Source organism: Melopsittacus undulatus, chromosome 9, assembly GCF_012275295.1.
Source record: "Melopsittacus undulatus isolate bMelUnd1 chromosome 9, bMelUnd1.mat.Z, whole genome shotgun sequence".
NCBI lineage: Eukaryota > Metazoa > Chordata > Aves > Psittaciformes > Psittaculidae > Melopsittacus > Melopsittacus undulatus.
Window position 1 is genome coordinate 30,301,682 of NC_047535.1, and position 26,133 is coordinate 30,327,814.

Genomic DNA, 26,133 nt, shown 5'->3' on the forward strand with positions numbered 1-26,133 from the left:
CATATAAACACATATAAAACAGACCAGACCATTATTATTGGTAGATCATGCAGCTAGGTTGCTTGTGAGAGGCAGTAGAAAATTGCAACTGAAGAGCAAATCATGATCTTGCCATCTGCCTGGAAGGAATTATTATATAGGCTTTGCTGTCAATCAGCCAACCTGCTCTGAAGCAAAGGCAGAACAGTATATGATTTTTTTTTTCTCCATGCTCATTTCATGCACTAATTCCTTGCTCAGAAACGAACCATTTCCAGCACTAGTACAGCACAGGGGTCTCTGGCTGAAGCCCAGCCCTGCAAACAAGTAGGTGAGGTGTGTAAGAGAGTGCCTGCAGTGTTAAACAGCGACAAAGCCCATAGCTGTGACAAGGAATTAAATCCTAAAACGTTGCTTTTGTTAAAGTGATGGCATCAGGGCAGTATTGGCTGTTGTGCATCACATAGTCATGACCATTCTCACTTCTTTTGTGTGTTTCAGCGGGAGAACTTTCCCCAGTCTCTCGGTGCCTTTTGTGTTGCTAATTTTTTGGGGTTGGTGGTTTTGGTTCTGTTTTTATGAGCATAGGTAAAGACAGAAATTGTCTCTATCTGCCTGTCTTTTCAAAGATTTTCCTACAAACTCTAGGATCTGGTGCACAGTATTTGTGTTCTGTCCATAACCAACTGTTCCCTATGTAGCGCCTCTAACCTGAGGATCTCCAAGCATGCTAAAATGGGTGCGTTAAGGCCACTCTGTGCCTCTGCAGAAACCAGGCATTTTAGAAGTAATATACTTAAATATAATTTAGGACCATATAATGATCCCACTACAGGAGTTCACACTGCAGTGGGTAAGTAGCAAAGAAACCTCTCGATTTGTTAATGGTTTTTTTTTCACCACTGGCTTTCTTTCTGATAAAGTGGAAGTAAATACACAGGTTTGCAAATAAGCTATTTGGTCAATCCCCAGTGTAATATAACAGCTGAGATTTCCTCTGCAGCTGAGGCCAATGCAGACTTAGTAGACATCAAAGTGTTATTTTCAGGGTAGCACCTGCAGTTATAAAGACCAGAAGTGCAGCACTGCAGAGCTGAATTGGCTTCTTGCATTTGCTTTTTGCAGAGGTACCAGCCAAAGCTTTCATTCTAAAATAAGATGTTTCTGAGCACAGGGTGGTGTGTTGTGCCAGGATGTGTATTTGATGTGTACTGGAGCACCCAGACATTTCACAGCCAAGAGGGACATTAAGCTCAGAGCTAAGCTCCATGTTTCCCTAGCACACAGCACAAGCATCCTGGCATGTTTCCCACATCAGCTTGATTGTGCCTTGTCACTGGAATTTACTCTCACCAAGACACACCTCACACCTGATAGTCTTTTTGAGCTGTGCTAGGTTGTGAAACTTTAAAAGGCTCAGGTGGGTTGAATTTATAAAAGTTCCCAATTTGGAGAAGGAGATGTGTGGGGTTTGGTTATGGTGTTGTTTGCTCCTGAAGTGGAGAATGCAGCTGAAAATATGGAAAGATGTTTCTGAGTTAGGGGAAGGCAGAAACAGGAGCTAAACCTGGCTGTGAGCTCACATTATTGTTTAAGGTAGGTGCTTTGGAACTAGACTTTTGGTGTTGGAGAATTGGGTTCCTGGTTGTGTTCATAGTGTGTTGGGGAAGTTCTTTCCTTTCATGGTAACGTGAGGGATTGGGGATAGCCAGGAAAGGGATGGTGTATTTTTGAGCTTTGCTCTTTGTGATAACGGTTTTGCTATGATTTCTGCATTTTTACTATTTTCTGTATGTAAGAAGGAGGTGGGAAATTGGCTGGGTTGGGGGAAGAGTCTGCCACAGTGGAGCTGGGAAGGAGATGCGATATCAAGATGGGGGTGACTTGCTGCAGTGCTATAGGGAGGAATTTGTTTCTTTAGATAGCTCTGTTTCTATGATGATGTCTGAAATATGCCAACTTGGACAGAAGGAGTTTACTTTAGCTGCTGTTGAAGGCTCCTTTTTTTATTACCTGTGGATAATGGAACTCTATTTTTTGTTAAGTTTAACTGAAAGATAAGAACATAGCAAACCTAGAGGGAGTGAAAACAGCCCAGCAACCATGTTTGAACTCACCATAGTGAATTTGCTTCCCAGAGTGTCTCAATTATTTTGCTTCTGCCGGATTTGTTTTATTTATGTTGTGACTACTACAAACACTTGTACTTTTGTGTCAAAATTGACTTTTCAGTAGAGGAAGTAAATGCTGAGCCTATGTTTGAGGACTGATATACTGCAGCTGCTAAATTAAATAGCCAGTGTCTTGTCTGACTATAGAAGTACCAATTTTCAGCTCATGCAGGTTTGGCTCATGATTTGTCTCCTGTAGGTGGGGCCTGGTGTATAATATGTTTTTAGCTTGTTTATAAAGGCAACTGCAAACTGATGTTAATAATAGTCTGTTCTGAAACTAGGAATATTTAATAGCATTTAAAGTAATGGATGCAACTAGACTAACATGAGAATGTCTGGGCTGAAGGCTCTTGAGTTTGTGCTAAATAGAAGTATCAATGCTAAGATTCTGGATTTTCAGATCAGGGTGATCTCTCCAGCTAATATATATCTAATAAAGGCTAACAATATCACTACTTGACAAGAACACCATGCTTCTTTAAAGTTTGATTGCTTTGCTTTTTGGTATCTCTGAATTGAAACTAAATAAACAACTTGTCTCCCTGATGTGAAGGTTATGTTTTATGTTTATATTTATATCGGCTTGCATGATAACAATGTACTGCACAGATAATTTGGTTAATCCTTAGCAAGTACTGATCTCACTGGCTAATGGCAAGTTACAGATAAGGGTTGAGATTTTTTTCTGTGCGTTGTCCTACATACTTTAAAAATAACTGGGACAAACTTCGATATAAACTTGCTTGACAAATATAGATGTGTTCTTCCCCCTTCTCTCTTTTCTGTCCTCTCAGGCATGGAAAAACTGCAAGAAGCAGAATCATTGCCTCCCAAACACAGTATTTGTGGAGACCAGACATCCCTTTAACAAACAATAGCACCATCTTTAAGGTAGGTTGGGAAAAAGACCTGTGAAAACCTTTCCTTTTGTGTTCTGTTCTCACTTCTCCCTGCCTCTGTCAATATGCAGACTTGTTACATTTAAATAAGAAGTCTGCATATTGACAAAGGCAGGGAGGTTTCACTGGTTTTCAGTATATGAGCTACTTATAGCGCTGTTGTGGCTTGTTTTGTTCTCGTTGGCTTTTCTAATGGTTGTGGCTATGCCATCATCTTGCTGGTTGGATCTTCCCTGTACGTCCTGGGGTGGTGGATGGCTGACAAAACTTGCCATGCAAAGCTGGTGCAGTAGCAGGGAGAGAGATTGTGGTGATGTGGCATCGGATAATAAGGTGGGAAGGAGCCATCAGATTTAGCAAGCAGAGCTTCTCCACTGAGTGCGTTGTGCTACTCCCTGATGTTGCTGTATCCTTGGCTGGTCCTCCAATACCTCCATAGCTGCACAATGCTGGAAATGAAGCAAATTTCCCAGGATCCTGTATTTTGAAGTGGGAAAAAAAAAACTGTATGAGCCAGTCCTTGGGCTCCCATGGGAAACAATTTCCCTGCCCATGTTGTTCATCTCTGCTTCTGCAGGCTTTTGGTGTGTGCAGTCTTTGGGTTTGGCCAGCAGAGGCTGTGGTCACAGGCAGACAAATCGCCAAGTACTTCTTTGAAGTGTTTCCTTCATGAAAAAATGATGCAGCCTTCTAGCTGAGCTTTTCATGGTCAGCGTGGTTGCCTCTAGACAAACCAGTGCATCTTGTTTTGCCTCTGGGAAAGCTAAAGGAGAAGAAAGCCTGACAATACAGGCTACAGGATTTAATGCTGTTAGAGAAGACATAAGAAGGAAAGGAAATGGGTTCAGTTCAGTCACTGAGATTGGACCAGGCCTCCTTTAAGAGATGAAGAAAAGTGCTGGGCACTGAGGGGAATCTCAGGGCAGGGAGACTTTTCCTGGGAGTGTATTGAATGTTGGTAAGGAAATGGATAACCACTGTGAGCATCTGGCTGAGGACTGGGGTTGTGCACATAAAATATCAAACATTGATGAACTTCTATGCAGTTAATGTGGCATAGAAGTGTTTGGCCAAAGCTGATTTCTAGGAAACCCACAGATCTATGTGCTCTTTCTTGAACTGGAAGAATCATGTTTTAATGCTTGTGCTCCCTGTACCACTGGGGAAAGAAACCAAGAGCTGGAAACACACAGGGAGGCTTAGGGCTCTGGATCAAGGTTGCTGCTTGTCTTGTTTTACTCTGGGCTCTGTGGTTGCTGTTCAGGCAACATGTAGGCAGATCAATCAGTCTTCATATGCTCAGCTGCTGGCTTTCCATGTGGGCTGGTTTTCAATGGAAGACAAACTGTGGGCAGCCTACAGGGCCAAGCAAAGCTGTTCTCATACTTTAAAAAAACTTCCACAAATCTTGTGGGCATAAAACAAAAGATGGTCCATAACTTGGCATTCAGTGGAGGTAAGGTAAAACTCACTCTTAGGCTACACTTGGCTCATCTGGGGTAGGAGCATGTAGGTAGTGTAGAGCTGCAATGTGCACTGCCTGTTGCCCAGGCAGCAGCCAATCTGAGTTTGGCTCTATGGGAAAGAGCTTTGTAGGGTGGGTGGAAGCAGCTGGAGGGGATGGAGAACACAGTCTGTGAAAAGCAAAGCTTCATTGTCCCGGGAGCACTAGAGCTAATGAGCTTTGCATTTCAAAGGTGATAAGCCTTCTTTAGACCCTGCAAAACAGCGCCTGGGATTTGTCTTGTTAAATCTCTACATGGAGAAGGGGCTCCTGTGGGGGTGGAGGAGAGAGGCAGAGGAGGCAGCATGCAGAAAGTAGAGGCCAGAGGCCCTTATTTGGGTGCAAGTACCAATCTGCTGTCTGCATGAGTCTGCCTGAGTTGCATATGCTCTCCTCTTCTGTGTGCACAGAGAATTGTGATAAATAGAGGTTCAGGCAGTCAGGAGCATTTATTTTTATTTGCCTATTTTTGTCATTCAGTTGGCATCTCTAGATGAATGGTGGAACCAGGAGAAAAAGCTTGTTCTCCTTGTGAATACAGTTGTCTTGTGTGAGGCAGTCTTTCTCAAAGACAGTTTGATGCCTGCTGACCCCTAGCAAACTATCTTCACCTTGAGAGTGTCATACTGATGTAATGGTCTGCTTTTGGCAATCCTGCCAACAACCCCATGGAGTCTTTCAATTGGAGCTGTGGATAGGCAGTTTTCCATTCTCTCTGACTGGGAGAGCTCTGGTCCTAGTCCCTGTCCTTCTGGCTGCCACCAAGTACCAGAGTGGGGGTGAAAGGACCTCGTTTTGACACTTCACTTCCCAGCACCCAGGTATAGACCACATAACCCAAAGTCTGTTTTGCTCTTCTGCACAGCCTGGAACCATCCTGTCCCAGTGCTGGCAGGAGCTGCCATTGCACAGGACCAACCTTTGGTCCAATCTCCCTTCTTCCTAGAGACAAGCTACCTTCAGCCTTCTCTTTCCATGAGAAAGGATTCTGAAGTCTGCAGACTGCTCACTACTGCCTTATTGTTCCCTCCTTTTTTCTTTTTCTAATGTGTCAGTGTTAGTAGCCCTCTATTCAACACATGAACCCATAGGCACATGTAAATCATTATTCCCTTCCTGTCAAAGCCAGTGACTCCTGAAGTGAGGAGGCTAAAGTAAAGCCCCAAAGCATCAGGTGAAGATGACACTGTGCCCATCTCAAAGCAGGATAAAAGGAGCTGTTTCATGTTTCATTGGTCCACTGAAACTTAAAATTGGCAGCAAAGACATCAAAGCAGGTGTGAGGATGCTTCTGCAAGATTTGCCAAGGACTCCTCTGTTCCTGTCTGATGCTGGGAGGCAGGACAGGGAAGAGGTAGCAAGCACAGTCTCTTTAATATTCTCTTCTGTTCCTCTGATCTCCCCCTTACCCTGCAGAAGCAACATGTCCTGTGTTTGTGCAGAGCTTGTCCTGAGCAATAGCAGCATCTGTCAGGGGTTACAGTGGCATTAGCCTCATGGAGCTGGGAGTTAGCAGTGCTTGGCAGAGTGACAGTTCTGCTGTACCTTACATAAATCCGTATCTTGCATGAATCTGTCTCTGCCTACCCTGCCAAGGTGTGTGCTCACAATTTGTCTGATTCCTCCTGCTGTCCACAAGGCTTTCAGTTTCCTAGAAGATTTTATTTGCTTCTTGAGGCCCCTCTTTCCTCACACGTTCCCACTCCATACCTTTTCCTTCATAGTTTCCCCATGAGTTGTAAAGGGAACGTACCTTGTTAAACAGGTGAAATTGTAAATTCCCATCACCTGCCCCTCTGAGGTGCTGCAGAAAGCTTCCCAAAGAGGTTACTTGCATATAGTACTTCATGGTACTTGGTGTACATTGGTTGCTTCTCATCAGCTTCCTTGGATGCTACTAGACCTTTCCAAGGGCAGAAAGTAGCAGCAATTGCCCCTGTTCTTTACCTTCTTCCAGTGTGTAGGGAATTCTTGGGAAAAACAAGAAAACCTCTATTAAATGGAACGTATCCCAAACCATGCTTGTGCAGTGTGCTTTCACACAAAGCACCTAGAAAAAAAAATGACCTCTTGAAAGCATATCTGGTCACCATGGGGCTTGCCCTGAGCCACACTCTCCATCCCAGCACTACTCGGGGACCTGATGGGATCCATGCTACAGTGGTGGCCTGTGGAGGGGCCACTCACCAATGCTCTCCCACATCACTTTGTCACACCCTCCTCCCAATTGCTTTACTGCCTAAAGGCTGTAATAAAGAGCTGCTCAGGTGCACTGCCAGAAAGCAGTGTAATGTTGGTCTGCAGGGCCAATCTCTTAGTATGTATTACCCAGTAAAATGCAGTGGCTCCAAAGGAGTGTATGATCTGTCAGGTAAACTCATTGCACCTCTTAGAGACTCCACTGAGATATGTGTCCTTATGTGCTGAGAAGGAGGTACTTGAAAGTAAGGGTAGTATTGCTATTATTATTTATTATGGTTTGGAGTCTAGGGCTCATAAGCAGGGAACGTAGTACATCCTTCTACCACAGGTTATTAGTGGAGGAAAAAAGTCTCCCACATTGTGTTACAGCATCCACCCTGGGCTCTTAAAATGGAAGTTTCTGTTTTGTCTCTAAGCCTGCCTTCTTTTGTAGGCAGAGCTGGGAGCTGTAACGCAAGTGGATAGTATGTATTAAGTCTATACAGTGGCTCTCGAAAAAAATAATTACATATGGTACAGGAGGGAGAGGAAACTATTCAATTCCTGTAAATAGCCACTTAAAATGTGGGTAATAACTGTAATAAATAATCTGAGCTTTAGCACTTAGGAGGTGCTCTTCTCCCCATTGTCTGCCGAGATGCGTCAGAAATGGAGTTGGAAGGAAAGGTTTCAGAGTTGTGGCAAGGTGTTGAAAAGCCCATGGGAGCATGTAGGAGTCTCCTGCCCTCCCCTGCCTCTCCCGTGTGTTTTGTTGCACTTTCCCTGCACCACCCCTCTCCGTTCGGTCTCATTTGCCTCTTGCGAGTAAAGTGCAAGAGCAACGCCCGGGGAATAAAGCCTCTGCCGGCAGCGATCACGCATCTCCCAGCCAGCTCATTGGGTGTTCAGCCCTTCGCCTTCCCACCAGCGCTCTGCCACCCTCCTCTGCCCATTCATACCTGGTCCTCGCAGACGAAACCAGCGGCTCTTGTGTGCTGAGTGCCGGTGTTCAAACGCAGCTCCGGCTGCTAAACCCTGGCGATTAGCGGAGTGCCAGGCTGGGGCTTCCACTGAGGGGCTGTGTCGCTTTAAGGCATGTGATACTTTCCCGAGCAGGCATGTGTTGAAATAGGCTCCGGTACTTACAGCGTCGTATAGCCGTGTACGTACCGCTGCCTTACTGTGCACTGCCCGCGCTGGAGTGAGGCTGCTCTGTCCTTAAACATAAACTGCTTCTCGTCCTTAAGTATCCTGGAAGCTGCAAATTATCTCAAGATCACTTCAAAGGTCTCATCGAGCAGAAGGTGATGCTAGGAGATGATTTAAAGGTGAAAATGAGAAGGTTTCCACCCCTCAAACCTTGGCCACTTTTCTGACGGCAGAGTCTGAGAGCTCAGATGTCTCCTTTACTCTGGAAACAGGATTTGTAACGGAAAAAAAAATCTTTTTTTTTCCTTTTTTTTTTCTTTTTTTAATCCTGATAAAGAAGATTACTGGGAAGCTATTAAACCCCTTATTGTGATACAGATGGATTTAAAAAAGTGTTAGATCATTCCGATGAACACTAATAGAGTGCTCTGCTCTTGGTTGGATTACTCAGGTAAGGAGCTTCTTTAGGATTTAAGATGCAGAAGGCAGATCTGGAACTCATCAGATAATAGGAGGAGGAATAATCACTGCTATATTTCTTTACTAGTGATAAGATGATCTGTGTGTAAAAGTGTATGCGATAACAGTTCTCTGACAAAGAAGTGCATAAAGAAATGCTTGTAAGAAATGCTGAGTTTTGAGCAAAGGTAGTTTGAAATATGTACTTTGAGAGATTTTTATTTAAAATAACATAAAAGAGGCAGGGTGCTAATAATAAAGCCTGAGTGGGTTGAGTAAGTCTGCTGTCCATGTGGCTGAGATGCTGGAAGAAAGACACAGGAGCATTTAGCAGACTGCAGAAGTTTGGCTTTGCTTTGCTGTGTTATAAAGTTCAGCTTAAATAAGCTGAATACCTGAAATGTCCCTATGTGAGAGTCTGCTTTTATATAAAAAGCACGGGAGCACCAAATAGGACAAGAAGGCATTAATTCCTGAAGACATGGGAAGCCTACTGGGAGCTCCCTGATCTGAGCGGATTGAATCTATTTTGCAAGATAAATAGGTCTAAAAGGAGAGGAGGAAAACTACACTGTATACTGCAAAGTAAATAGTTGGACATGAAATTAAGTATACGTTAAGCAGTGTTTCAAACAGTACAGAGAAAGGAGGAGCCTCATGCTGATAGAATAATGTTTTGGTATTTTCTATTAATTATTCTTGTCAGTTTATGTGGTTCTCTTTAAGCAATTAGACTAAAAAAAGCTTCCCAAAGACTATGTGCTGCTTTAAAATCAAGGCAAAAGACTTTTATATGCATATAGTTTATTACCACTGTATTTCACTATTTAATATTGTTAATCTCCTTGATGCAGAAACCCCCCTGATATAGCACATGCAGACTTATTATTCCAATTTTTGTGTAAAGACGTGATTTTTCTCTGTGAGAGATTTAATCTTTCAAAGTCTTTCTTGCTCTGTGAAAATGATGTTCAGCTGATTGGATTACTAGATAGAAACCGGCATCCTGTCATTGGCTGAATAAGGAGAGTGCCTGAAGTTTGATTAATTTGGCAATATGAAATGCAGCAGAACGTGTTGTTAAGGGAAGTGGACGATGTGTAGCGTAGCTGAGCCTTGCAAAACTCTGGATCCTTGTAGGCATTGAGGAAAGAGCTGTTGAAGTTAAGAAGTAAAAGGGAAATTTAGACAGTTAGTACAATAATGAATAGAGGTATGAAACCCACAGTTGTCTATGCTGGATGTCAAAGCATGCCAGCGCCAGGAGAAAAAGAAATTGCTCTTTCCTTTTGCTATAGGAATACTGTTGAAATGTTGACATGATGTGCTTTATGAAAAGATCAAATTTTCTATACGATACATGTGAAATTCAGTCTGGCCATGCTCTAGTCCCTTTAGATGCACAGGTCAAACAAAAGGAAGCTGATTTCATCTGGGGATGAGAACATAATTCTGAGAAACAATTACTTTGTTTAGCAGACAATGTAATGATTAAAAATTAATGTTTTTAAAAGTAAAAAACAAACTGTTACCTTCTGGGTCAGGATTTGCCTTCCATTCTTGGAGTGTTTTTGAAATGCATCTCAGCCCTCTGAGGATGCTGTATGCATATCTGTAATGTGTTTAAAATAGTTTTGATACTGGCTGGGCATCATCTTTTTTCAACTTCCTATGATTTTAGTTGTATTCTTATTTTTTAACTCCCTTATAAATTCAGCTATGGAGCAGTGTGGGAGTGTTTTCCAGCCTTCTATTTGCATTATTTTTCAGTCCTCAGATCATTACAGTTTTGTTTTTTTACCACTGAATTAATAAAGTTATCCAGGCACCTGTGTTGACATCTTGTTACCTCAGCCATCCTTTTTGAACATGACCTTAGTTGTATGACAAGTGTATCCTGCAGGGGGGAATAATAACTAAGACACAGAACACATTTAGGCAAAAGGACTGAGAAAGATAAACTAAAAAATACTGTTGTAATGGAAGCTGACTATTCTGTATGCTGTAAGGCATTGGATAATAATGTCTGTCTAATATTTTGTTTAGAGAATGGCAGTGGTCTCTGCAATGTCCTGGGTCCTGTATTTGTGGATAAGTGCCTGTGCAATGCTGCTCTGTCAGGGGTCCCTCCATCACACTTTCCAGCAGCATCACCTGCACAGACCAGGTAGGACTGAGATCAGCTGTGGGATGCCGTAAAATTGCAGCCTCTCTGCCCATGCTCATGTCTGTCTTGATAAATGATTGAATAATCATAAAATCCTTTTTATCTTTTAACTTTTATGAGTTGCCTGCCTTTGTATTGCACAGCATCTCTTTTTGATTGTCTAACGTGTTGTGCTTTGCCGGTATGATGTTGGAATATTTATCCTTGAACATCACCTTCTAATAATTTCCCAACACAGGAATCCCATTTTGGAAAACCATTAAGTTTCTCTGTCTCTTTCTCTGTCCTTTCTTCTGTCTTTGCTTCTCCCTATTTTGTGCAGGTCTGGAATGATTTTATAAGTTGGAAAGACATTGTGACAGCACAGGTTGGATAACTTTGCAGTTACCTGACCCAAGCTGGACACGGATTTGTTACTTAAAATACTGGCACCAAGTCTCACTCATAGTCACTAGGGTTTACTGGAGGTCAGGCATTTACCTTGGCATAAACAAGAGGCACTGTTGCTCTAAGGTTCTCAAGCTTACCTATAAAAATTAATGGGCTTGCAGAAGTGTAGCCTAGAGAAGAATTTGGGACTGTCTTCCAATGCAGTAAATGCCTGTAAAGTCAGAATAAATCCCACAGGTTAACAGTGGAGATTGCAGCTCACTTTGACTGTTGTGATCCACAGAGACTGCACATCAGGAGTTTTATTGGGTTTTTATTGATATAGATGGATTGTATAACTTTTTCAACTGATAATTATGCTTTTGAAGAATATCTTGCTGTGTTAAAAATTGAGGAGTCAGTAGATTAAGGTTAAAATCAGATGGGCCAAGAATGTTAACAAATTTGGATCCAAATAGGTGAGCTTTAGAAAGATGGAAAATATTAACTCGCAGTGATGAAACATTAAACAAATTGTCAGCTAACACTTTAATGGTTTTTGATCTAATGTACCTTCAAAGATGGACGGTCTTGAACTGCAAGTCTTTAGAACTCTTAATAACTCAAAGTTTTGCCAACTACTTTAATAGTCCAAAAGTCATAGGTACTGGCATTATCTTGCTTTCTTGTCATAAAATGTGTAGTATAGAGGAACAGAGCTAAATCTTTGATAGACCAGCACGTGGTGACTGTATTAAAGCATCACCTTAACTAATGGTGTTATCTTTCCTAGCTGGCACTGGAAGTTTGAGAGCATTTAAAGTTTGAATGCTGAGGTTCTTATTTGGGACTTGCAGAGAAATGAGTGAAGTATTTACTAGAATACAATTGTAAGTAATGCTGTGTTTATTTGAATCTGTTCTTCAGTGAAGGAAATAGGAAAACCCAGCCCAGCTAAACAGATAGGTAAAAGGATAAATGTAATCTTGTTTTGTACAATCAGTTGAAACAAGTGACATTCTGAGAAAAAAAATGAGAGCTGGGCAGATTCAGAGCTCTGCACATTTGCCTAAGCTTGAAAAATCACCTTTTTTATGAAGCAAGAAGAGCAAGACACTGGATGCATACCAAGTGTTGGGGAAATGTGAAAAATGACAAGAATCTTTCACTCAGAGATGTGATACAGATAAGAGTGAAGGTTTTACAGCTGCCTCATCACCTACTTAGAAACAGCCAAGCTTTCCCTCCTGCAAGCCTTTCTCAGGCAGCTTCTCCACACCCTATGTGAATAAGATTGATGGTGTTCTGATCCCAGGCAGCCAATTTCAGTCTCTCAAGAAATAATCCACTACATTGACAAATGAGTGGAATTTGACATGATGTTCACCTCAGATTCAGCTTGTGCTGCACCTGGGAAGTACCAGCTAGTGAGCGTCCTTTAGGGAAACTATTAGAGATTTTGGACAATTTCTGCTGTCACAACAGAAAGTCAAGAGAGTGGGCTTATTTTATAAGGCCATGAATTTGCAGTCTGCCAACTGAGTGTGAAAGGTTGTACATAAAAAGGGATGGAAATATGTTAACTAGCAAACTGAGTGATTTTAATGTATTCAACTGCAGTCCCTGAGCACACCCTATTTTTCATATTTATAATATTAGGAATGCGTCATTTACTTTTAGTTAGTCACTGTGTAACTAAGATTAAAATGTTCAGCCAAATAAAAGTGAGTAAAAAAACTGGATGCAGATGAGCCAGTACATAATTTCAGTAATTTAATATTTGATATATGAAATTTCAACTTATTGAATCATGGCAAGTATAACTGTAATCGATAGCATGCTCAGCATATCTTTGCTTTCAGTGTGTGTTCTTCCATAGATAATGAGGTGCTCTAAAATAAGAGTATTTGAGCTGTTCAGCTCCATCGTGGAGTTCCTTTGGTATAACATAACTAAAAAGGCAGGTTCCACCTTGTCTTGTGCTTCTCGTACTTTTACAAATAGAGTCTCACTGAGCACAGGAAGATGCAGGTAAAAGATAAAATCCTCGTGGAGTGTATTTAGTGTAATAAACTTGAACTGAACTCAGTAGATTAACACAGTGTGTATACCGACCTGTACTACTGTGGTTAATCCTGTTTTGAAACTGTGGACATCAAGTGCAATATATAAAGTGGTTAGTTTGTCATCAGAGATTTCTGAACTTGTTTTTTCCAGAAACTTGCTTAAGCAAGTGTCTGATTGGGCTGAAACAGATTCCTACACACAAAGCTTTAAGCTTCCTTTTAATGTAATATAATTTTTTCAGTTTTATACCTGAGAAATTATAATAATAATGCTTCCTTATTCAATTAGACTACTTAGTGCAAGGTATGAACCTGAAAACAAATGTGATAAATGTCTTTATGTATCAGTATTTGTAATTGACTGTAGCTTTTATTTTCTGTGAAATGTTGGCAGGTGGCACAGATAGTAAGGTTGTAGTAAATATTGCTTGAACTTAAGATGGGTGATGCTGTATTATTTGTACCTGTTCATTTCTTCTTTCTTGTCATTAACAATGAAAGGTTTGAATGCTGCTGTTAAGCACCCTTAAGTATTGGTGTCTGTTCCCTTTGTTTCTGATAAGTAAGGTGGGCAGGGTAGATCAGACTTCTCCTCTGGGATCTGGTGGAGACCTTTGGAATAAGCTAGCCAAACAATATTGCAGTATAATCCCCCTTGGGTAATACACATGGCTTCCTGCAGGTTTTTATGACTGTATTTCATTTACATGAAAATTGTTAGGCAAAGGACATGTGAAAGCATTCCCAAGAAAAAACTTTATGTGGAAACAAATCTCCATCTTTTTCCACGTGTGTTGTTTCTCTGTGATTTAATAAGAAACGGTGGTAATGAGAAGAAATTTGCATTAACTGCTTTAGGCAGGAAGATACACACAGTTGTAGAACTGTTGAATTGTCCCGAGGATTAGAGTGGACAGGTTGTGGTTTGTAGAGTTAGTTAAGTGCCTGTGATAGTCCATTGGTCATCTGATTGACAGGTTTGACCCTGCCCAGAGGTAGGAAGTAGATGCTAACATTTGGTTAAGATAGTTAGATATTAACTAAGTAAAGAAGAAGTTTAACAAATAAAAAATAATCACCAGCCTTTCAATCATACAATGTGTGCTGCTTAAAAATACAGGATTCACCTGTAAGTTTGTCCAAAACAATTAGGTACATGTTAAGGATACAAGGTTACTTTTCCATACAGTGTAAAGATGTGAGGCAGACACAAGCAGAAACATGTACCTACTGTAGCAATACTGACATTTACAGATATGTTAATTAAAAATAGGCTTATTCCAGGGATGAAATCATGGACTGAATCAAGGCTAGTATTATATGTCTGCTAAACATGAAGTACCTTTTGTTGTGACAGTAGTTAATGATGTACCCATTAAAAATAATCTCAAGAAGTGATTCTCTATATTTCATTTAAGGAGGAAAATCAGTCTCAAAGCAATTCTACAAAAACTAACAAGTAACATCAACCTGAAGATGCTCTGAGTATGTTTCTCAGTAGACAGCATTTTGCAGGAACTCAAGTCTGTGGCTGTGAGCAAAAAATGTCTTCGTTCTTATCTTGGCCTTCCCACTGATTTTTATAGCCTTGGGGGAAACTGCATGTTTTCACACTTGAAAAGGTCTGCTGTTTTCATATGCTCAATATATGTGGCTACTCAGTTCAAAACAGCCTGGGAAGAACGCTGGTCTGAAAATAATTCCTCAGGAAAGTGTAAATAAAATATGTCTACTTTGTAGAACAGTTGAGATTTGGTAGATGAATTCAACAGTATTCTTGCTCTTGGCATTTATAGAAGCAAGTGTAGGACTAGGTGTTTAATATATAAATGTGTACAGTTTCCATGGTTAGCAAGTATTCCATTAATTGTACAGTGTGAAGGCAAAGTGTTGCCTTGAGTACATGATGTCCAAACTGCCATGCATACAGCTTAGCCAGTATCCATCAGATCATGTCACAGAGATGAAAGCTGGCAAGTGGTGTTTCTCCCCGTGCTAATTAAAATGAACAAATTGACAAGCTGCATGACCTGGTTCAGATTTCATTTACACCAGTAAATGCACAGGAAGGATGATATGTATCCTGGTTTGTTCATGATCAGAAGAACCTAATCACAGTGAACTGTTCCAGTCACCCACTGGAAATCATCGCTCTTGTGAGACCTTTCTATTCTATGTCTCTGGCCTTCACAGTCTGTTCTTGAAAATGGGAAACTGTTAACTTCTAAGTAAAGAAATCCAGGTTGGAGGTACCTAATGTATTCCTGATCACATTCAAATATATTTGGATATATGTGGACAAACATTTATATGAATTTGTGTAGGCAGAGAACTGATATAATGAAATTAACACTTAAGGGTTAGGTAGGATTACTAGCAGCATGATAGTGATGAATTGCCTACTGTGCTTATGTGATGCACTTGTTTAGAGTGTGTATATCTATATACAGTATATAGTTTGTCACAAGTATTGCACACTTATTTTTATTCTATTTATTCTGAAACACTGAACCTCCAGAAGGAGAAACAACATAGGTATAGTGTTTGCAGCCAGAGAGATATCTATGGTTTTGGGTTTTGGTGGGTTTGATGTTTGGCGTTTTCCTCCTGGGGTCTGTAAGATGTTATTGTTAATGGTTTCTGTCTCTCAGATAAAGGGAAAAGGCTAGATAGGCATTGCCAAGGAGCAATGCCTATTGTTAATGGTTTCTTTTATTTCTATTATTGTTAATGGTTTCTGTCTCTCAGATAAAGGGAAAAGGCTAGATAGGCATTGCCAAGGAGCAAGCAGTGCTCAATGAAGGGTCAAAGGCAAGGGAACACTTCTCTTCCTGCAGCTCGGTTGCAGGTGGAGGAATGCTGTCACCAGTCATGCTGCTGAATGTGATGCCTTGTTACTTCTGATCCAGGGAGATGAAGTAACCTGAGGGGGAGCAGGTGTTGCAGCTCGATGGACTGTGAAGAACAGCATAGCCAAGGTGCGCAGTGGGGCATGGAGCAGACTGCTGTGCCCAGCATGGCTCCATGGGAGATGTAGGAAGCATGGCTGTGTTCCCTGTGGTTGCCCTCACTACACACCTAATGTGGAAGAGCAATGGCAAGGTGCTAACAGCAACGTTTTGAGAGAAAGGATGTGCTGTCTGCACTGGCAGTGTCTGTGCTCTGGTCTGGTCCCTCCTCCTCACCATGCTCCTTCTCCATCCCGTGCCATTTCAGCTCTCCCTCATGCCTCTCTATAGGCAGCCAGTGGGGCAAGTGTAAAGCACATCCCTCTGCATGGCAGAAGCTGCTCCGGGCAAAGAGGGACCAAAAAGTGCCTCTTGCTGTGACAGCCCCAGCAGGCACCTTCTCCTCCCACACCAGTATGCTGAGCCTCTCTGTCAGTGCAACCCTGGAGCCCCAAGTGAGTCATGAAGGAACCTTTGAGTGCACTGCGCTATTTGTAGCTTGCTGTCATGGTATTAACGACTGTGAGAATTCATACTATGGTGGTTAAGTCCCAAGGAAAATTTGGCACCTACAAATATAAACCCCAAAGGCAAACTACATTGCTCTCAGCTGAAGTATTTCTGCTGATAACATCAGAAACCTGCCTTTAATGATTAGCCTACTTTAGTCCAAGGCTCATTTATATTTTAAAAGGCAATATCCAAGTGCATTTCCTCATAAGATAGATGTGTTTTCTCCCATTAAGTTTCATATTGTTTTATCCTGTCCCGCCTATAATCTCTGCATTTCCTTTTCAATGTTTTCTTTTCCACTCTGCTGTGAAATCAGCCTTTGCTGTGAGCAAGATTTATTTTCCTGATGGGATTCAGTATTCTTGCTATATTCAGATGCTCTGCACAGAGCAGTTCTCTCCAGTTAAACTTATTTTTTTTTGCATGGAGTGTTCTTTTCATTGTGCTCTGGGTAGGGTCCATGAGAACTGCAGCCCAGTTGGACTCTTAAATTTATGGCACTCAGTCAGTGATGCACAATGGGGAATTGGGGGTGTAAATTAAGCTGAATAAAGTTACAAAGCCCCATGTTATGTATCTGTGACTCATATTTCTGTGCTCTATTTAGAAGATTGTAACTGGACATCTCTCTTGCCTTCTGTATTGCTTTCAGAGCAACAGTTTTCCCCTTAACAAGGGATGAAGAAGCCAGTCCTGCCCTTCTTGAAAGGTCATTTCAGTGACAGCAGGTGCAGGATCACTGTTGCTATCAGGATAACTGGTAGTTTTGTCATTATGTTCCATTGTAATCTCTATTTTTACTTTGACAGAACAGCTTCTCTTGGAACTGAATTGATGGCACAAATAGAGGATCTTATTAGTTCTCTTGCTGATGTGAAAGTGATTCCTTGAGAGCCACCAAGTGAAGTGCAGTGCATGGACAATCTGTTATCTGAGGTGGCTGAATTTCCTTCTACAAGGGTGCTGTTATTTCTGTGCCTTGTCTTTGAGCTACAAGCCATCTGGGAGTAGTCTGCTCTACAGCAGCTCCCACCAGCAGTCGCTTGTGCTGGGTGCTTTGTAAAGTTGTGCATAAATATTTCTTTTATGAGCTATGAAGTTTTATTTGTATATCATACACCTTACCTCTCGCTAAATTAATGGGCAAGTAAAAGCCTCCTAAATGGTGATCCTTATTACTTGATTGTTAGGATTGCTGCTGGTTGAGACCAAAATATGCGTTTAATCTGTTCTTAATCATGATCCAGAACTCCTATGGGATTCATTCTGGTTTCTGTAGATGACAGAGCTCTGAGTTGTGAGCCTTCATTTTGAACCCACTAAACAATGAGCTTCTTAACTTCTGTATTTAATATAATAACCTCTTGATGACTTCTGTAGGTAACTTCTGCGCAGGTGAAAGCTATGTTGACAGATAGCCTGAGTGGAAAACTCCTACGAGTATTGATTTATTGGAAAGTGGGAACCTGAAATTGTGATTTCCTATGTTGTAAATAATGTCAGCAGTCAACAAGCTCTATAGATTGGCCTGAGCACAAGCCTCGGGATCTTAACTGCACTCACTGATAAAACTTTACTATCTTTTTCCTTTAGTGTCCTCATTAATGTTCTCAAAACTTGCCGTTAAATATTTCTGGCAAGCAAAGCTTCAGTGTAACTCTACTGTATTGTTGAAGACTTATTAATTATAATCTTTTCTTGCAGAGTCTATTTATATTTGATCATGACATTAATTGGTTGCCAAAACAAACTAGAGTTAATTGTGTTTAATTAAGTGGTTGGGAGCAGGCAAGGAGAGTTTATTTGGAAATGTTGCTCTCATTGATTTATATAGTTTTTAAAGGAGCATGAATAAATGAAGGGAACCTGTTGTGTTTAGCACCTCTTTCTCTACCTGAATTATCGTCAACAGTTGTGACCGAACAGATTCCAGACTGGAAAAGTATCCATATTACATGTGTTCTCCTGTACAAACCTATGAAAAAGTAACTTTCACATTCTGACTTTAAATAAAACCGAACCTCAAGCAGAACTGAGGTCAAGTAACATTGAAACTAAGTGAGGTAGTGTTCAGAATGACACATTTTTTAAATGTGTTTCAGAGAAGAACGGAGCTTCATTTCAGATTTTGCTGAAGGTGCTTTGGATAAGAAGAGTATGGTAAAATACACTAAAATATTTTCTATTAAAATATATAGTTATATTTCTATGCTATTGTAATTTCTGCATTTTCTAGCATGTGTTTCAAAATGAACTGATTTTACAGTTCAGGAGCATTTGAACACCAGTCTATTTCATGTTTTAATCCTAAAATCGGAACTGAGTGGAAAATTCTGAGGTCTTAATGTGGGGCTTATTTGAGAAACTGGTTTCCTAATTTGAGACTGTGACTTAAAACTAGTTTGGTATCTTTTTGCCTTCCTTTTTTCTGCCTTCATATTCCACACTGGAGAGGGGGGTGTGGAAATTATCTGCCTAAGGTTCCTGTTATCCCAGCAGCTACAAGTCATCATTCTGATAAATGAGTAAATCCTGTCTGGAAGCATATAGTTTCTTCGTTTTTTTTCTCCCCTTTAGCCTTCCTTATGCTTTGATTTTTGTGTACTTGTACTGGAATGAGATCTTCGTCCCTTATACCTCCAAAGTTTCTCCCTGTTCTCATGCTGTAGTGGTGTCAAGACACCTTGTTTAGGTCATGACAGTACCAGAGACTCCAGCATATTGGTCAGACTGGGTGATGCAGGCTCTGGAAAGTAAACTTTTGATTGGGCAGGACTGATTCTGAAAATAAACAAATGCTGCTGATAGTAATAGGCACCAAGTAAAAGGAAGGGATTTGTGCTTTCACTGTGAACCATTAGGTGGTTTCCTCAGTAAAAAATTCCTTGACTTTTTAGATTGTGTTTGAATTGGCTTTGAGCTGCCTGTCGCTGCACGCTGTTTTGTGAGGATGTACCTTCTATGAGCAGTGCAGTATCAAGCAGTTCTTTGGTACAAATCATACTCCTTTCAGGTTCAGGCTCTGCAAGTTCCCCCTAAGTCCCGTTCTTATGTAAGTTAAATTCTTTGCTTGTGTTCTTATTTTTGTTTTTACTCTGTCAAAGGAAATAGTGTAATCTATAGTGTCTAGGGAAGGAAATTAAATACAAAGCAGTGTCATGTTTATAGTGAAGCTTTTCTGATGAGGGTTATATGTCTTTACTATGCTGCTCCCTGCATCTGAGGGACTGTGCTGTTTAACAGGTGAGAAGAGATTATTCCTTAGTCCCAAGAGAATCTGTGAATCAGTTTGTTAGGAGAAATTCACAAAGAGTTTAGAATGTAAACCTGCTTTTAAATATAATTATTGCAGAATAATTTCCTCTGAATAATACATGTGCATTGTCTGAATTCCAGAGGTCCTACTGTAAGCTGTGTCCTGCCTCCTTTGAAAGTGCTTTAATGTCCAGGTTTCCCATAGGAATGAAGCAAAAATAGAACAAAATTCAAAAATGCCTTTCTCAGGAGGGATTATTTCATACTCTGATAGCATGTACAGATCCGAGAACATCAGTGTTTTCTGCAAAGAGAATGTTGTTTTACAGGACACCCAACCAACATCTGCCTTGGGTTCTTTTCTTTCTCTTTATGTGCAACCTCTGCGCAGTCTGTACATAGCATCCAGCAGTGGAATAGATCATTTGAGGATTCTGAGATTACCATTATAATCATATTTAGGGCAGCTAAGATGCGAACAAGTGAGATTTTGTTATTCCATTCCTTATGTAGCCTCTTAAAGTGAGGCTGGTGGCTGCCAGACACCATCCTCCAGCTGGTACCTGAAGCAGGCATCCCAGTCCTTAGTGCTCTGTTCTTTGGCAAGGCTTGTTGTGGCAAGTACAAGTGCTGCTGTGAGCTGGGTGATGGATCATGGAGGCTCCGAGCTCGTTCTTTTCATGAAATCAAGTGCTTTGCTGTAAGCCAACTTCACGCCGGCTTAAACTTTCATGGTGGTTAAGCTATAATCTATCAGACTGCCCCAGCTGTGAGGTGTAAAGAGGCTTCACGTTCACTTACTGTTACTCAATTGACGAACAAGTTGTACCGCTGTAGTGAATTTTTCCCCTGTGTCCATGCTCTCAGCTGAACCACAGGCTCAGCGCAGGCAGGCAGTGAGGCGTTTGCTTCCCATGTGGAGCTTCCCACTTTTTACTTAATTGCCTCCTTTAAGAGATGAGAAGGTTGGGCTTCTCTTTGGACAAAAAAGGCTTCAGTTTTCAGCATGTTTCTCACTTGAAGGCTACACTTCCCACCAGAGTTATGTGGTGATTCCAATCTTTCACAAGCGATGTGATGACTCTGCTAAACTCCAAGCGTACGTTTTGTAAAGTCTGACTTGCAGATCTTATTAACTGCGCACTGTTATCTCCATGCACTCGCAGGCCAGCTACAGCAGCACAAAAACTTACGGCAAGATGAATCAGGTTTTTAATAGGGAAAAAAATCAGATTATTTGCTACAGTTGAAAAAAAGAAAACACAAAACCTTATTTTTTTTTATCGCTTCTAAAGACAGATTTCTCCGGGGAAACACCTAGAAGATGAGTCCCACATGGACTGTGCTCTGTGGGATCCTCAGTGGAAAATCACCTGAGAACAGTGTCTTGTTTGGTCCAGTCAAAGGTATGGGGAGCAGTAGTTAGGGCTATGATGCTGTTAGGGTTCTGCACGTACTTCCCCCCTAATGGCCCTTTTCTGGTGCTGCTGTGGAATTTTGAGCCACTTGCAAAAGCTTTGCCCTCACTTGCTGGAACCTAGAAAACCTAGGTCTTGCTTCTATTTGTATTGATTGTAGAAAATGTTCATTTTAACCTCTTAAGTGCTTAAGGAATTGTAGTGAACTTTATTTTCTATTGTGACAGTTGTTCATTTGTTTTCATAGGCTGAAGGAATACAGGGCAACACTCCACATTTTGCAAAGCATTCTTTCTTTGGTTGTGTGACTTACAGCAGTGTAAATAATTGAAGTTTTCTCATTTGACAGCCAGAGCATGATACCAAGTGTTGGTTTGGTGCAGCATTTACATCTTGAAATTAGCTTAGAAATGGGAAAGAAAACAAAATTGAAACTATTTGTTGTGTTTCTAAAACACTGAAAGAAAAGTGAGGAAAAGGCCAGATTAAAAAAAAAAAAGAAAAAAAGGCTAGAGAAGCTACTGCTTCTATTCTTAAATAGATTTAAATCACAGTATCTCTAATCACAAGCTATGTTCTGCTGTAAGGGTTGAGCCTTCATCTTTCTTCCAAAAGTAGAGCTTGGATGTTACCATATTGCATGTAGGGAGAGTAACTTCAGTACCTCTTGAGCTTTCCAGGTAGTTGGGAGAGCAGTGATGGGACATCAGGGTTTTTTTCTCGTGTGCCTTAAAAAGGGCAAAAAAGCCCATTGCTTAGTCTCCACGTGTAATGTGATGTTTTTGGTAAGGTGGAGTGATCTGCCAAGAAGTGAAGTGATGGAAGAGGCAATGCTAAACTCACCCCCACCAAAATTGAGTGCACAGAGGGGTTCTGGGGAGGTGGTTGCAGATGCCAGTCATTGGGAATTAAATGCATGTGAAAGGGAGATTTTAACAAACAAAAGATGAGTGTTTTAAAAATAACTTGCTGCAAAGCTTAACCTCTGGGAAGGGGCATGCTTTGGTTTTGCTTTTGTTTTGGCAGAAAAAAGATGGAACACTGCCTGCTAACTCTGTGTGGTGTAGGCAGAGTGTATTTTCTGCCATTCTTCTGCTGCATTTAAATGTAAGGCTTGAACTGTGGCTTCTTTCTCTCTCTGCATTTTGGAGGAGACCAAGGCTGCACTCTGTGGCCTCTGTTCATTCAGAAAGAAGCAGAAGCCCAAGGGGAGGGAAGGCAAAGCTTTGATGGTTGTCTGCTGTGCTGTTGAGGTCTCTTGCTGACTTCTGAGTCATCTCAAGATCTTTGCTAATTTAATGAGCCAATTCCACTTGTCAAGGTGACAGTTATCCATGTCAGAAACCAATACTCCTTCTCCTTTAATACACATCCGTAGGAATTATTTTGCTGTCCTTGAAGAAATAGGCTGGAATATCCCTGTTTCGAGAGATCCTTCTATTTTATTTTTGAGACTTAGTATTAGAAACATGTTTCTTTAAGTGATAGCATCTGCCTTTGTCATTTTAATGTGAACTCTGCTCTGCTTTGCAAAGCACCACTGTTCTCTTCCAGAGAAAATGTGATCGTTTATCAGCATTGAAGCTCTGTGTGCTGTAATATTAATCGTTGAATCAGCAGGAGTTTAAACTTGTATCTACTTGTGCCTTTTTCATAACAAGTTCTTGGGAGGGTGGTGGGATTGTGGTGGGGTTTTTCTAGTGGCCATATTGGATTTAAGTAAGGCTAATTGCAGTAAATGAGTGGGAGATTATGTGACACTTTTAGCGAAATATATAGACTTGTCAAAAAAAAAAAAGATCTTCTGGTGGGAACACACCAGTTTTAGCAGGATCCAGATTTCAGTAAAAGAGAAAAAAAGAGAGGCTGAGATTTCATCAATGGCATGATGAGTGGTATGGTGCCCTGGGCTTTTCCCTGGGAGCTGCTGTGCAGCTGAAGGCCTTGACTGGGCTGTTGAGTTTGTCTGAATCTTCTCTTTCCTCAGGAGAAAGTCTGATTCAACCAGTGAGACAGTCATTCAGCACACAGGGAGCTGATGGCACAACCTGGCAGCAACACAGCAAGTGAATTGGGTTTGCATTGCAAGGTTTTGATAGTGAAGGGGCTGCAGGGGTGGTTTCTGTAAGAAGCTGCTAGAAATTCCCCCATGCCCAACAGAGCCAATGCCAGTCAGCTCCAAGGTAGAGCCACTTCTGGCCAGGGCCGAGCCCATCAGCAACAGTGGTGGGGCCTCTGGGATACTGAAATTAGGAAGGGGAAGAAGTTACTGAACAAGAGCAACTGCCCATGGAGAGAGGAATGAGACTGTGAGAGATAGCCCTGCAGACCCCAAGGTCAGTGAGTGAGAAAGGGGAGGAGGTGCTCAAGTGAGTGATCGGGTGGCTTTGGTGGCCACCCCACTGCACCAGGGATTGCTTTTCAGCAGCCCAAATGTCTTTCCAAAGCCTTGTGATTTTGTGAAAGTACCAGCTTAATTCTGTGTGATGTTTTTTCGCGTTGTTACCCAGCTCAGAATATGATCTGTAGCTGTCAAATCTTGCAGAGCCCCAACTTTCTGCCAGCAGAAATAGAATGGGGTGTAAAACACTTAGAATAGGTTTTGACAGCCCTTCATGTGGAATAGAAAATGTAGATTCATTTCATAGCTGACAAAGAACTGATTATTTATGTTTCTTAGAAAACAACTAAGAATGTCTAAGAATCTTTTTTTACCATTATGGATGACTTTCCTCATATTTTCACATCATTCTTTTTGAATCATAACCAACTGAGATTAAACAACAAATGGTCTCCGAGATCTGTCATTTTCTGCAATGATTTACATAGGATGGTGCCCATAAATTATGGAGGCAGCTACTGGATACTGTGAACAAGCAAGTACTTGTAATGTAGTTTTGAGAAACATCCTGTGAATTGTATCTGGAGAAGATAATGGTCCTGTTCCATAAAAAGCTGCTTAATGTTTTCAGGACACTTTGCCATGAGGCAAAGGTGGTATTTGTTGCTTTTTAACATAAACCCATGAGGTTTTATGCTGGATTATATCACTCTCTGCCTATCTCTTTTCTCATTTCTTTTACAGTGTCATCTAAATTTCAAAAGAACAAAAATGCACCTCGTGTAACAGGAAAAAGATGAAGATTTTTCATCTTTCTCTGATGCTCTGAACACTTTGACATCTGTAATATAACTTTCTCAGTAAATAATTCACCCAGCTTTGGACACTTTCTTTTGTCTGAAACATCTCCCTCTTCTGAAATGGGAAGTTTTGGAAAGATGCTATAAGGAAAGAAGGCTTAATTTAGCTCTGCTGCCAAGTCTCCTTATTTATGGCTGCTATTATTTTATATATTTTCTTCCATTATTCCTTGAGGAAGGTGGCAATTTATCATCTTCCAAAATGATAGTGTTGGATATGTATATGACTGGGCATATCTAACCTTTTTATTCTCAGTGGTGTAGGCATATTTGCATACAAGCCTCTACCCCACCTCATCTTGTAGTGCAGAAACCCATTTTTAGTGTACAGAGGTGGATTCCATACTCCCTTTCTTCATGGAATATTGTTTTTTTCTCTTATTCATCTTAAAGTAGTCCATAGTGTGGATGTTCAAAGCAGCAAGGTCTTAGTCACTTTCGTGGTTAAGTGATGTTTCCCATCAGCTTACCAGTTCTTGCAGTCAGTTGTCCAAATAGTCACAAGGGTTTTGGGTTTGGCTGTATTTCCATTGGGTCTTAATGAAGACTGAAATGTTTTGAGCTTTGCTATTGTGGAGAGCATCTTTCTTTATTGTGCAAATGCCAGTCTGGAACTAGATGCTTCCCCCAGGGCCATGGCTTGTAGTAATGGGAGTAAAACACTAAAGAGCAGTGGAAAATGCCTATGTTGCAATGCCCAGGGGAAATTAATGTTACTGCCTTCTTCAGGCTGTTTTTCCCCACAGAGCATCTCTACAGCTTATCCTTAATAGGAGTAAAGACATCTGTTTGCAGCTGCAGAAGCAAGATGTGTCAATTGCTGCCCTGGACAGGGCAGCGGCAGCAGCAACGTCACTGCAATACAGGCAGCTCAGCATACACCTAATGTTTAGTGTTTCTTGTCTGTGCACCCCAAGGCCAGCCTAGCTTTGCCTGTCCTCTGCACTGTTGGGCTTGGAGTGGTACTGGGGAGGTGTGGTCCTGATGGATTGGACAACATACATGTCTCCTGCTACTGCAAGGCAAAGCCCAAGCTGACTGTGAGAAGAAAAGATGCTGTTGCAGGCACAGGGCTTGTGTTGCTCTTTTTAGTTTATCTACACTTGAGATTTGCTTTTCTTTTCTACTGGTGAAGATTTTCAGAAATACCACTCCGTGGATTGGAAATATTTATCAAATTCCCTGTTTTGTCACTATCTGCCTAAAGATGACTCCCATCTAATATATTTTTTTAACTTTAACCATGACTCTTTCTGTCAATATATGCTGTAAACAAAGACATGGTAAATTGGTAAAAGGTAGTGCTTGTATGTATACACATCCATACCTTTACTGTAAGCCAACTCATTTCCCACTTTGCATTCCCCGCTATCAAATAGATTTGTTTCATAGGGATTTTGGGAGCTTATGTATGCTTGTGGATGTGTGGTAAGATTCAGAAGCTTCAAGCGTATAAAATGAATCCACTTGGTGATCGTCTGGTAAATAACACCCAAGAGCTTATAGTTTGTTCACATTAGTGATAAATCATCATTTGGATTTACAGCTGTTTGCCAGCCTGGTGGGTAGAGGGGTAAATGTCACAGAATCATAGAATGGTTTGTGTTGGAAGGAACCTTAAAGCTCATCCAGTTCCAACCCCCTGCCATGGGCAGGGACACCTTCCACTAGAGCAGGGTGCTCCAAGCCCCATCCAACCTGGGCTTGAGCACTGCCAGGTATGGGACAGCCACAGCTTCTCTGGGCAACCTATGCCAGCGCCTCAGCACCCTCACAGGAAAGAATTTTTTCCTACTACCCAATATAAATCTACCCTGTAAATGTCACCCCCTTCATGAACCTCCAGCCTGG

The 26,133-nt window shown here is 41.2% G+C and overlaps 1 protein-coding gene across 1 annotated transcript in view; it reads left to right on the forward strand.

The window, feature by feature from the left end:
• The first annotated feature begins 8,216 nt into the window (after window positions 1-8,216).
• The window catches only part of TAFA1 (TAFA chemokine like family member 1), a 214,028-nt gene continuing 196,111 nt past the window's right edge, over window positions 8,217-26,133 (forward strand). Inside the window, exons 1-2 of the mRNA XM_005149404.4 lie at window positions 8,217-8,337; window positions 10,392-10,512. Of these exons, the coding sequence (XP_005149461.1) occupies window positions 10,395-10,512 (118 nt within the window). The 5' untranslated portion in view covers window positions 8,217-8,337; window positions 10,392-10,394. The remainder of the gene's footprint in view (window positions 8,338-10,391; window positions 10,513-26,133) is intronic.